This window comes from Agelaius phoeniceus, chromosome 1 (genome assembly GCF_051311805.1).
Source record: "Agelaius phoeniceus isolate bAgePho1 chromosome 1, bAgePho1.hap1, whole genome shotgun sequence".
Taxonomy (NCBI): Eukaryota; Metazoa; Chordata; class Aves; order Passeriformes; family Icteridae; genus Agelaius; species Agelaius phoeniceus.
In genome coordinates, this window is record NC_135265.1 from 149672843 (window position 1) to 149684976 (window position 12134).

The following is a 12134-nucleotide window of genomic DNA, read 5'->3' on the forward strand; positions in this document are numbered from 1 at the left end:
ATAAAGAAAGGAGATTTTTCTTGGCCTGTTTGGGTGAGGTTAAATAATGAACGAGGCTGCAATTTGAGGCCTTGGGAAAACCCTCTTTAAGTTAGGGTGAGCAGGAGCTCCCACCCATGATCCTGCAATTCAGCTATTCAAATTACTACTAGAAAGTCTTAAGTTCCCTGCGGGGTCATTGGATAATTTTTGCTGCTTAAATTGTAATATTCCAAGTCACTCTTTCCTGTTGGATCCTTAGCTCAGACCCTGCCTTAACCCCCTCCCTTTCTAAATGTGTAAGTATCCCTGCAGAGCCTGAACCCCAGCTTTTCCTAGTTCGTTCCTTGTACTATGCATGCTGTCTAGTTTGTTGTTTTGCTGTCACATTAAAGTTGCTTTTCCTAACAACTGGATTAGGCAGTCTCTCTCATCAAAGTCGCCAGGGCCGGTTCTCGGGGAAGCCACTGGTCAGCCGTCAGAGCTAGGACCAGAAGGCTAATTGGCTCTCCTTTGTTGTTGGATCTTTGTGGACACACACTTTTTCTTGTCTTTTACAGTAGTGGCCAGATGAAGTGCTACTGGGGCTTTTGCCTTCCTGATTATCTTTCTACATGGGGTGGGGCCAAGGGGTGGAACACATGGTGGGCTGGGAGGGAAAAGCAGTTTGGCAGGGCACAGGGCTTCTCTGGGGATGTTTAGAAGACAAACTGAAGGGGGGGACAAAGGAATGCTGAAAATCACTAGGACACAAACAAGGGTAGTCAAAGTAGAGGGGTAAAGGCCTAAGAAAGCAACATCTTGATGGAAATCACCAGGCCTTTGAGACAAGGGCTGGCCATGCCCACCAGGCCTTTGTGACCCGCGGTTGCATTGTGCCCAGAGGCCATTGTGACACGGGTTCATACCATGACCTGGAGGGCTCTTGTAGGGCCAAACCCCTCATGTTGTCACTCTCAGGAGAGCAGCTCTCTCAGGGGGCAGCAGTTCTCTCACGAGGCAGCAGCTCCTCAGGAGGAAGCAGCTCTCCCGGGTGATCCTGGCCAGTGTTCCTCAGAGCACAGCCAAGATGTCCAAGAGAAAGGAAGCTAATGCCCTCTGCCAGTCCCGTGAGGGGCAGCCACTGCTGTCCAAGCAGCAACAGGTGAGGGACGGCAATGGAGGGAAAGGCTGCAGTGGGTCCTGGGGGAGGACTGGGGGCAGAGAGCGGCAGCCAGGCCTGGCTCCAGGCCTTGCTCTGGGGAGGAGCCTGTGCCAGGATGGCCTGGGTGAGGGAATGGCCCAGAGACAGCGAGCGCAGCTGGGAACCCAGCCCGGCCTGGCTGCTGTGGTCAGCACCTGCCGTGAGACAAGGGCCATGAAAGCATTTGGGGGGACAGAGTGTCCACACAGCTGCCTCCATCTACCACCTCCTCCTGCTTCCCACAGGCGACTCACAGGCAGCCACAAGCAGCTCTGCAGGTCACCTGGACAACCATCACGTCCCTCCACAGGGACAAACCGCTCCCCAGACCAGTCAACGCAGGGACCCTCCCAGGACATGAAATACAGGAGGGCAGTCTGGAGGGTGGGCACTCAGTGCCCCTCAGTGGCACAGTCACACGGCCACCAAGATTGTCCGTGTCAGACTTGCCGCCTCTCCATGGCCCTCCATTGATGGTGACACCTCCGTGGCAGCTCAGCCCTCAGCTGCCAAGAGCAGCCTTGGCAAGGGTCAAGCTGCCCCCTCTGCCAGCAGCCCCAGCAGCCTCTGGGTCTTCTCCCAGAGGCAGAGCACAGTCCGCAGGCCACGTAGCCAGCAGCCACTGAGACCTAGTGCCACCTTCTCCATGGGGCACTAGGGCTGCTTGCGGGGCCAGGGAAACACCTTCCCTGGACAGCTCAGCTGAAAGGCTCTGGCGAGGGTCAGCAGCACGGCAGGGCCATCGCCTGCCACCCCTGCGATGGGCAGGTGGCACGCTGCTCCAAGCAGGGACCCAGCCTGCCTGGAAGCACATGGAGCACAGCGAGACAGAGGGGCTCACTGAGCTGCAGGAAAAGCACAGTGGCAAAACCTGTGGGTACCCATTTAGAGGCCTTGCCCTGTGCCTGTGTGAAGAAAGGTACATCATGTCGACCTGGACCCAGAAGCGGTCAAGTGTCTGCCAAGAGGCAAATGCAGAGACCCAGGTGATGCCCAGCGCTCTTGGCTTGACCAAAGATGCCACAGAAGAGACAGGAAACTCCTCTGAGTTCCTGTCTCTGGCCCAGTTGGCAGAGCAGCCGTCTGTCTCTGACAACTTGCAGCCCTGGGACAGTTTTCCAAAAGAGCCAGAGGAAAAGTGGCAGGAGAAAGAACTCCCAGAAACAGAGGCTGCAGGAGACAGGGACAGCAATCCTCAGAGCACATCCCTTGCCCTCTTGGAAGAGAAACAGGCAGGAGCTTCTGCCCCAGACAAAGATCCCTGGGATGAGGGGCACAACAAACTTTTGCCATCACCAGCGCCTGAGGAATGCTCAGACTTCTCAGCTTCTCCCTCATCTGGAAGCCCCTGTGAGGACAGGGAAACTCATCCGCTGCCTGAGCAAACTGCACGTGGCAAGCTGATGTGCACAGGGCCTGAGGATGCTTCAAAGCATCTTCTGAATATCAAGGCAGAGGAGCTGGAAAAGTTGGAGGAAGATATCCTCTCCTCCCTGGATGCAGAAAGCCCCTGGGTCCAGCACAGCCTTTGCAGCTGGACCATAGACTGTACAGGAGAGACCAAAAACAACGCACAGCTCGTGCCTCCCGACCTGTTTGAAGAGCTGTGGTCTCTCTTTAACAACGAGGATGCGCCGTCCAAGGACACTCGGCTAGACCAGCTGGTGGCAAAGTGGGAGGAAGAAAAGCTCCCTGACAGAGACACTGCAGGAGAGGGGGACAGTGAGCCAGAGAGCGAGTTGTCCCTCCCACTGCAAGAGGAGGGAGCAGAACCAGCAGCTTCTCCCCTGGACGGGGATCCCTGTGAGGAGGGGCACAGTGAGCCTCTTCCTACGGCACTGCCCAAGGACACAAATATGTCTGCGGTTTGTGTCGCGACTGCCGATGCTGCGGACGAGGCCGAGGCAGCAGGCACGGAGGCTGGCTCTGCCCAGGCCGCCCCTCCCCAGGAAAAGCCCTGCGGGGATGAGCCGCCGGCAGGAGCTTGCCCGGTACCTGCCCAGCCCCTCACACCCTTTGTTCCTGCTTGCCCCGCTGGCAGCGCGGCCGTCCCGCAGCCCCCGGCCCCACGGCCATGGCGCTCCATGGCCAGGACGGCCCGGCGGGCTCTGCGCCTCCTTTTCTCCTTCAGCTGCCTCAGGGGGCAGCCAGAGGAGTGAGCCCGGGGCCAGCAGCAGGCGGATTCCCAGTGATGACTGCTCACCCTTAGGCAACCACTTGCCAAAGGTAGGTCCTGCTGCCAGCCCCAGCCCAACATCCACAAGAAAATAGCAAGGCAGCCGGGCCAGGGAGAGTCAGCTGAGAAAGATGGCAGCGGTGCCTGGTACAACCCAGATAGAAGTTGACTTTAGGCCCAATCTGCATTGGGGCGGTGCATCTCCACCCTGCTCCCAAGGCTGCAGTCAGAGCTGAGAAATGCTCCTTGGGCCTCAGCATTGCAGGCAAAGGAAGGCATCCTCCTTTCACATGGCAAATAGGAAAATACCTCCCTGTATAGCTCCAAGGACTGGAGAAAGGTGTGAACCCTCCACAAGAACCACAGAGACCCCAAGCACTGACAAGCACATGGTAAGGAAAGACTGAGGAGACATCGCTGGAACCAAGCGTCTTGGACTGTCTTCTGCTTCATCTTTCTCCCAACCCTCTCTGTCCCCACTTCCCTTCTCACCCTCCTCTATTCCTTTCTATCTCTCTTCCTCCCATTTATTATTAAATAAAATCCCTGTTGTTAACTTTGGTAGATAGATGGTCTCATTAGCTCCTTAATTTGGGCAGAGGCATCTCTCACTAATCTCCATCTCAACAGGGCCACACATCTGCACACAGCATTTGAGGTGTGGCCTCCCCAGTGCCCAGCACAGAGGGACAATCACCACCCTGGTCCTGCTGGCCACACTAGTGCTGATACAGAAGGCCTGGAGACCACTGGCCTTCTTGCCCATCTAGGCACTTGCTGGCTCAAGTCCAGCTGCTGTCAACCAGCATTCCCAGAGTGTTTCCCACTGGGCAGCTTTCCAGCCACTCTGCCACAGCCTGGGGCACTGCAGGACTTTGTTGTGGCCAAAGTTTACAACCTTGAACTTTGCTTTCTTGAACCTGATACCATTGGCCTTGGCCCATCAATCCAAAATATCTGGTTCCACCCCTGTGCCTCAAGCAGACATGCCACCCAGTAGATCAGTTTGCCTAGGGCCCCATCCAAACAGGATTATTCCAAAAAGAGCTGATGTTATGTGATGTTATGTGAGAAGTAGTAAAGAGATACACACCAGCCACTCTGAAAATATCAGACCAAGGAGACAAACATCTTCTGGAAGTACCAGTTGCAGCTGGTTCAGAAATATGAATGAAGTGATCAAGACTGATCACTACTGCAGGAAGAAAATAGCGGGAACTGCTTCCAGTCTCTGCATTCTTGGATAAGGGTCACTGACTTAATCCAGAGGAGAAAAAGAGAAAGAAATCCAGAACTGGCCATGCCTTTCCACTTCTGCTGAAGAGCTGGGTCGGAAATACCAAAACCACAGCATCATCTCTAACAGAGAGGGAAACATAAGGCTGCCCTGAATATTTGAACAACTCTGAAAAATAACAAGGTCAAAATTGCTGCTGAGAGAAGTGAATAACTATTTTGCAGGTAGGAGGCTCAGAGGCATTTTGTTGTCACTTTCTGAGTCATTTCCACATCTCCTGGGTGAGAAAAACAGTTTCTACACAAACATATTGACATTTCTACCCACATTTCTTAGATGAGGAAGATTCCTGACCCACACTACACTCTATTTCCTTCTATTCTCATTATCAGCATTAAACGAAGAGCAGAGGAGTCATAAATAGATAGATTTTAACACACACTCACACCCATTTCAGACTGAAGCCATGTCAGAAAAGTGAAACATTTAAATATAGATAAACTTTTGTTATATACAAACGAGATAAATATTAGTCCAACAGCCCTGATATTTCCAGCACTGAGGGCCCAAGGAAGAATTAACAAATGTGTTTCTAAGTCCACTTTGTGCATCCCATCCCAACTTACCTTGTCTCCTTTGGTCCCACTAGCACCAGGAGGGCCAGGGCTGCCAGGAGGGCCCTATAAAGAGGTAAAATTGAGAGAAAAGTCTTTCTTTACAAAGTGCAGGAGAAACAAGGCTGCAGATATTGGCAGCACAGTGATGTCCTATTGCACTGGGCAGGAACTAACAGAACATATGAGCCTGCTTTGAGTCTGCAGCACAAAGAGGAAAGAGAATAACAATGGAGATGCCACAGCAGCCATAATAACACCAATCCAATTTCAGCTGGTTCAGAAGAATTGCAGTTCAATGAGTATATCAGCATCAAACACAAAATTTAGTATGAAATTCAGGCATGAAGATTTACCCCCTTCTACGTGTCTAGACATGAAAAAGGAAGAAATGCTTCAGAAAACCCGATTTCTGTAACAGGGTTTCACTTGGACAAATTGTTCCTTTGAAGTACTAGACAAAAAGGATCCATTTTGACATCCCTCTGCATTTTCCTACTTCATCTACATTTGCTGCAAGTATAAACCAGTTCTTTATCCATCTGTAACACTGGAAAACATTTCCATCTTGCAAGGATAGTGATAAACACTAACTAGACACACACTTCTTGGTACAAGGCAAACTGCACCTGAGGAACAGAGCAGGATGCAGATGCTGCACCCTGGAGGTATCAGGCTCAAGGGTGGCAGTGATTAGCTGCATGGCTTTTGGCAAATCCCTTCTGTCCTCTGCTTCTTATTTTGTCCTTTGCTATTTAGCCCAGAAGGTCCTTGGAAGAAAAGGATGCTTCTCATTAGGTATCATTCCCTGGGTAATGAAAACAGTCTTGTGGAATCTACAGATAGTGGTTTTAGACAAAGCAGTGTGTGTCTGATCAGCAGAAATGTACTGATCTTCTAGGCCATTTTCTGTTTTCTTTTTGTTTTAAAAATGTAAATAGTCCTAAGCCTTTTTTTTTTTTATTGAAAACAAACCCAATATATTAAATCCAGTTCTTTTCCTTTCCTGTTGTGGGCTTAAACAACCGAGTTTCTCTGAGTGCTTTCTTATGTATTTATTGAAAATTAAGACAAACATTCAGACTATCACGTTTAAAGGACTGGCATTTCCTGTGAGTGTAAGTTGCATTCTAGTTTAATTCTAAAAGCAAACAAACAAAAAAAGAAAAGTGTACCAAAGATCCTCAGAATAGGGACATGATTGGGTACTATCATGATTTAGCAACCACCCATGATAAGTCTCAGTTTTAGGGTCAACTTCCACTCTTTCCAAAGAAACACTTCCAGTTTTTGAGTATTTGCCACATACCTGTTTCCCCTCCACACCTGGCTTTCCAGGGAATCCATCCAGGCCTCTGTCTCCCTGGAAAAAGAAGAGAAAGAACCATTCTAATTTAAATCTGTGCTGTTTAGATCATTGCCCTGAAGGTGATGCCCATACTATCTGCTCCAAGAGTAATGAATACGGAGAGAAATTCCAGCCAGTCCCATAGAGAAAATAGCTGAAATTCCTACATCTGTACCATGAAAAGTTGCTGCAACCAGAAGCAGGTTTGTGCTAGCTTTCCATGTTGGCATCCTTCCTCTGCCTGCTGAGGTGGGTTTGTGTAAACTGGACAATGTGCTCCAGCAGAATGTCAGCCCAGAACAGCTCTTACAAAACTAATAAAGCAATCCAGCAATAGGTTGGTTTTACCCAGTAATGAAAAATCTTTCATTTTTCACCTTTCCTTTCTGTAACCTGGGGGAACAATTAATTTGTTCCTATATGTCTCCAGAGCTGGACAGTCCACAAAGGTCATATGCAATGGATTTCACCACTTTATTGTTTGAAGATATCAGTTTTTCCCCTTGAACCTAAACCTGATTTTTTTTGCTGTAGTTCCAGACTAGTAAGTCTTTCCCTAACCCCCCACAGAGGAAAGTGTTTCCTTCATCTTTGCAATGACCTGTTATGTATTTGAAGATTTACAAAACTCCCCTTTCAACTTTCTCTAGACTAAACAACCATAATACTTTCAACTTTTCTTCATGGACATGTTTGTCAGTTCTCTGATCATTTTTATTGCTCCCCTTTGTGCAGTGTCCAATTTTTGCACCTCTTCCTTGTAGCTAGGTGCATGAAACTCAATACACCTGAGGCTAACTTTGAGCAGGAATATATTTTCATGTTTTATAGACTATTTTTCTGTTTAAATCACAGGACAATGTTTACTTTACACCAAACCCCCTTCCACAAGACAGCTCCTTGATCAGTTGTTCCCAATCCATAACTGCAATTTGTTGTCCTATGTGTATGAGACATCCTGCAGCTGTCCCTTCCCAATGCCATCTTCTGCTTTGGGGAATTGTGTTTACAGGATAATTTTGAATTCTGACCCTGATCTGTACTGTTCTTCCATATTCAAGTTCAACATCATATTTTATAAACAAAGTTCTTGATAGAGATAACTGGATCAATTACATACGTCTGCTGAACTTCACTTTTCTCCTACTGATTGTGGCCTTTGACCATTCAATCTCTTTAGTTTAAAAACTCCTAGAAACAGGGACTTGTACTCTCTAAAGTCCTTAAATCTCTGAAAAATGAAACACAGATTTTGTTTGGATCCTTCACACACAGCTGAATATAAACTATCAAACACACACACAGTGCCAATGTGAACATGAATGTGCATGTAAAAACAAATTCTACAAGCACAAGCAGTGACAGAAAACTAATAGTTTTATGCTGTTTTTTAGTGTTTTTCTGTATCTTAAATTCTGTTAGATCATTGTTATTACCTGCAAAACCACACTTAGGCCATTTGATTTAATTCGCTTCTTCTGTAAACTACATTGATTTGCCCAGTCAGAAATGGATTTGCTAATCACTATTTATTTTTCCTCCTTAGAAAGTCAATCAATCTTCCAACATAAATGTTATTTCAAATTATGTATTCAAGGAATGAAATTAAAGATACCTGTATCCTCCAGAAAGCCGCTGAAAACCACTGTCAGACACCCAGATCCACTTGCTTTGGAGGTATAGTTTCCACATTAATGCTTTCCTTTGTACTGCCTGAACTACAAATATCTTGAATTTAAGACTTTCAGCAAGCAACAGCTTGGTATATTGCTGACAAAATGTGCAGTGTGTTCCCAGGAGAATTTTTAACATCAATACACTGCAGCAATGAGTACTTCACATACGCTGCTTTAGCTGCCAAAACAGAAAAGTGTCGATGCTCTTACTGCTACCAATGGGGACTGGAAAAGGCAAATGTATTATTTATTCAAGCAAATACAAAAAAAGCTATTTGAAAACACTCCAAACAATTGTGTTTTCTGCTGTTTCTTCAGAAAAATCTGTCATTATAAGTATTTTTTATTATTTTCCCATTCTTTAAATAAGGCTACTCAGTGAAAGGTACTTTTCTCCCAATAGAAAGAGCAAACACATTAAAGTTTCATTCTCAAATTTTCACTTTAAGATTCCATTTCTTTCTTCTGTGTTCTACTGTTTTTTCTTCTTTTAACCAGTAGAACAAAATGGTGAAGATTCACAAGCAACTAGGGGAAATAACAATTCTGCCAAAACTTCAGTGCTGCTCTCTGACCTCTACCATTTAGAAAATTTAATGATTTGTTGGAAAAATGATTGCCCTGGAGTCTGTAGGGCCCTGGAAAGGCTGGAGGAGAAAAAAAACCCACTGCAGAGGAATCTGGCAGCAGCAGACCAGTCCTGCTGCCTTCTTACACAATCCCTTCTCAATAAAACAGACAAGGTTTTGCAGGATGGACACAGGATTATCCAGCAAAAGCAATGCCCTTTGTCACACTGAACTGCTGGATGTGCCTAAATTAGAATGCCAAGCATCACATACAGATATGGCTCCTGTTAGCAGGGCAGTGCATCAGAATTACCTGTCTGGAGTCTGTCCTGGGTTCTGCAATGGGCTCATTGACTGCAGAAAGGGCATGGGATAACCCTTATATGGTGCAGTGCTTTTCCTAAAAAGCACTGGATTTGGGAACCTCACTCAACAATAAAGCCTCAACATTTACATGCGAGGTTCCAGGATATGTGAGTAATACAGCAAGATGGATGGGATACTTAGGGCTTTTTGGTAGTAAGGGAGAAGACTTGATAAAACAATATTCAGTGCATCAACTAGTTTTCCCTCTGATATTATAACCCCTTTTCTCTTCAGGCACAAAGAAGCACAGGTTGCGTAGGTGTCAGTATTGAGGTTACAGACTGAAGAGCAGACAAGAAAATATTTGGCCCACTGAATTTACACCCACTGTTTTCACAGTAGTACTGACTGGTAAAAGTTAAAGCACTGGCAGTGGGTGCACTGAGACCATCATTAAAACCTGGGAAAAAATTGAAGCACAATTGTTGTAGCAGAGATTTGGCTGCTTCAGGGAAGAAAAAAAAAAAAAAAAAAGGATGGGGGAGCACCTCTAATTGTGCAGATCCTTCTAATGAAACAAAACCTAATTCATTTATTCATTTCTTCCCCACTCTGATCTTCCTCTGCTTAGTCAGTTGCCTGCCCACACACAGCTCCAGCTTCCTCTCCCATCACAGTGATGTCAGAAAGATGGATTTTCTTCCAGGAGCCAAATATTCCAGCAGATTAGACAATGTTGCCTCTGGAAAAGCAGCAGAGGCACTGGCTAGACACAGGACACCTATGCAGTTCTGCAAAGGGCTGAAGGAAAAGCATGACAGAGATAAAGTACAGTCCAGCCATTTGCTCTAGCTGCAATAATGAGGATAGGTAATACAAAATATGATCACTTTATCATAAACAGGAGAAAGGATGTTGGTGAAGAGAAACACAATATCTCACACTAAGGGCCTACTGATACTTTTTCCCAGTAGGCAAAAATTTGGTGTTAATTGCTGGGTTTCTCTCCAGAAGAAGATGGAGACTGAGAAATGGGAACAGAGCTATGCCAGCAAGATGATGACTCCCTCCTTTACACAAACACAGGCAAAGCTGCCAGACCCTCCCTGAGATAAGCCTGTGTCAGGACTGGCTTGAGTCATAAGCAAGACAGAACATTTTTGAGGGGCCCTGAGCACTGCCAGGCAGGTCTACAGCAGAAGTGGGTGCACATCTGAGGTCTCTCTGAACACAATGAGCAAACTGAAATAACAAAGGCTTTGTGCCTGCCCAGCTCTCCTTTTAAATGCCTCTTCCAGGTATAATGAGCATTTGGTCTTTTCCTTGAGACACAAAAATGGTTCAAATCCCAGAGTGACCTGTACTCTGTGAAACAGCTGTTCAGTCAGGAGAGAACATGGAACTGGGAAGCAATTCCATTTGGTTGAAGCCTTTGACATAATACAAATTACCTGGTACTTACTGCTAGTGAGTTTATGGGGATGGAAGAAAAAAGAAACATAGGAAGCTCAATGATGTGAAAAACTGGAATGAGATGGGAAAATTCTAGATGCAGACATGGTCAGTGGCAGTCAGTGACCATCCTCAACTCTCAGGTTGTGCACACAATGTGAAGATCCCTTCGGATCTCCACACTGGCAACCTCCACTCCTCTCCTCCATCCCTAGCTACACACACACACTAAGTCCCTAAATGTGTTCTTAGTAGACAGCATAGATCCCAAAAACCCTCCTGCCCACCCATGGGAGATAGGGAGCACTTGGAAGTGCAGTGCATGAGAAAACCCCATCCCTCTCTAGAGCTGCTGGCCTGGTAGTCCATCTCAGCTAATGGGCAAAGGAAAAGCCTGGATTTTCCTACCATGCAGCAGAAATACCTTGTCTCCTCGTGTTCCCTTTTCTCCTCTTTCTCCTTGTAGACCCTAAAAATAAAAACAAAGATTACAAAGCTAAATCCAAGTAGAGGCATAGTTACCTCCTCTAATTAGTCACCATACCAGTGTGCACATCTGCACAATCAATTCAAGTGAACCTCAAGGACATTTTCTGTGTTGCCAGTCCTCAGAGTTGGCCACAGGCATGATCTAAGCAGACTCACAGAGCAGGGACTGCTTATGAGCCCAAGAACATCTGTAATATTATATTGCCTGCAGACACACCACCCTCCTGCCAACAGCAGAGTGGAGGGACAGGGAACACACCACAGCTGCAGATGGTCTGGAAAACAACCAATGCTCTGCATTTTTCAAGTTTCTTGTAAACAATGAGAACTTTGGTAAAGGACAATACTGATGAGAAAACCTATCACATAAACAAGCAAGTGGGTTTGGATGTGGTAGCCAGACAGACAGCAGGTAGCTTTGAGAACTGGCAAAGGTTAGATGCACTCTGTCCTGGGGGCCCAGCACATTTTTGTGCTGTGAATGCAATGCCAGTATTCCTCAGGACTGCATAATTCATCTCCTCCCAGCTACACCAGAAACATTGCTGGAGCTCAGTTTGATGTGGCACTAGCACAGACAATTGACTCAATGGGCAGAAAAAGATTTCACCTTTCCTTAGCTCAGCAAATACCTTGTATTTTATCTTTATTGTAGAAACTGAGCAATCAGCTAATAGCTATAGAGAGACAAATATGCTCAGACAGTAGTGACCTCTCTAAAACTGCCAAAGCCTATAGTGCTTCTTGCCGTAATAATTTAATACTTCAGTTTACTTTTATATTATAGTGGAGTCTTACCTTCAAGCTAATGAGAGCTCCGTGTTTGGGTATATTTGGCCCTCAGGTTGATTTAGATAATCATCTAAATGGGCAGGGCTATTTTATACTAGAGCAGGTTGCTCAGAGCCCAGTCCAAGTTGGCCTTGAATGTTTCCAAGAATGGGGCATCCACCATCTCGCCAGGCAACCTGTTCCAGAGTCTCGCCATCCTCGTAGTAAAAACCTGCTGCCTTATATCCAATCTAAATCTCACCCCTTTTACTTTAAAATCATTATCCCTTGTCCTATCAAAATAGGTCTTATTAAAAAGTTTAGCATCTTTAAT

At 46.4% G+C, this 12134-nt stretch overlaps 1 protein-coding gene across 2 annotated transcripts in view; it reads right to left on the minus strand.

Annotated features, from left to right (window-relative positions):
• COL22A1 (collagen type XXII alpha 1 chain) overlaps positions 1-12134 on the minus strand; it is a 245023-nt gene that overhangs the window by 107828 nt on the left and 125061 nt on the right. For both annotated transcript variants that reach the window (XM_077189317.1, XM_077189328.1), the window contains 3 exons: positions 10965-11009; positions 6499-6552; positions 5202-5255 (listed from right to left, as the gene is read on the minus strand). In XM_077189317.1, the coding sequence (XP_077045432.1) occupies positions 5202-5255; positions 6499-6552; positions 10965-11009 (153 nt within the window). The remainder of the gene's footprint in view (positions 1-5201; positions 5256-6498; positions 6553-10964; positions 11010-12134) is intronic.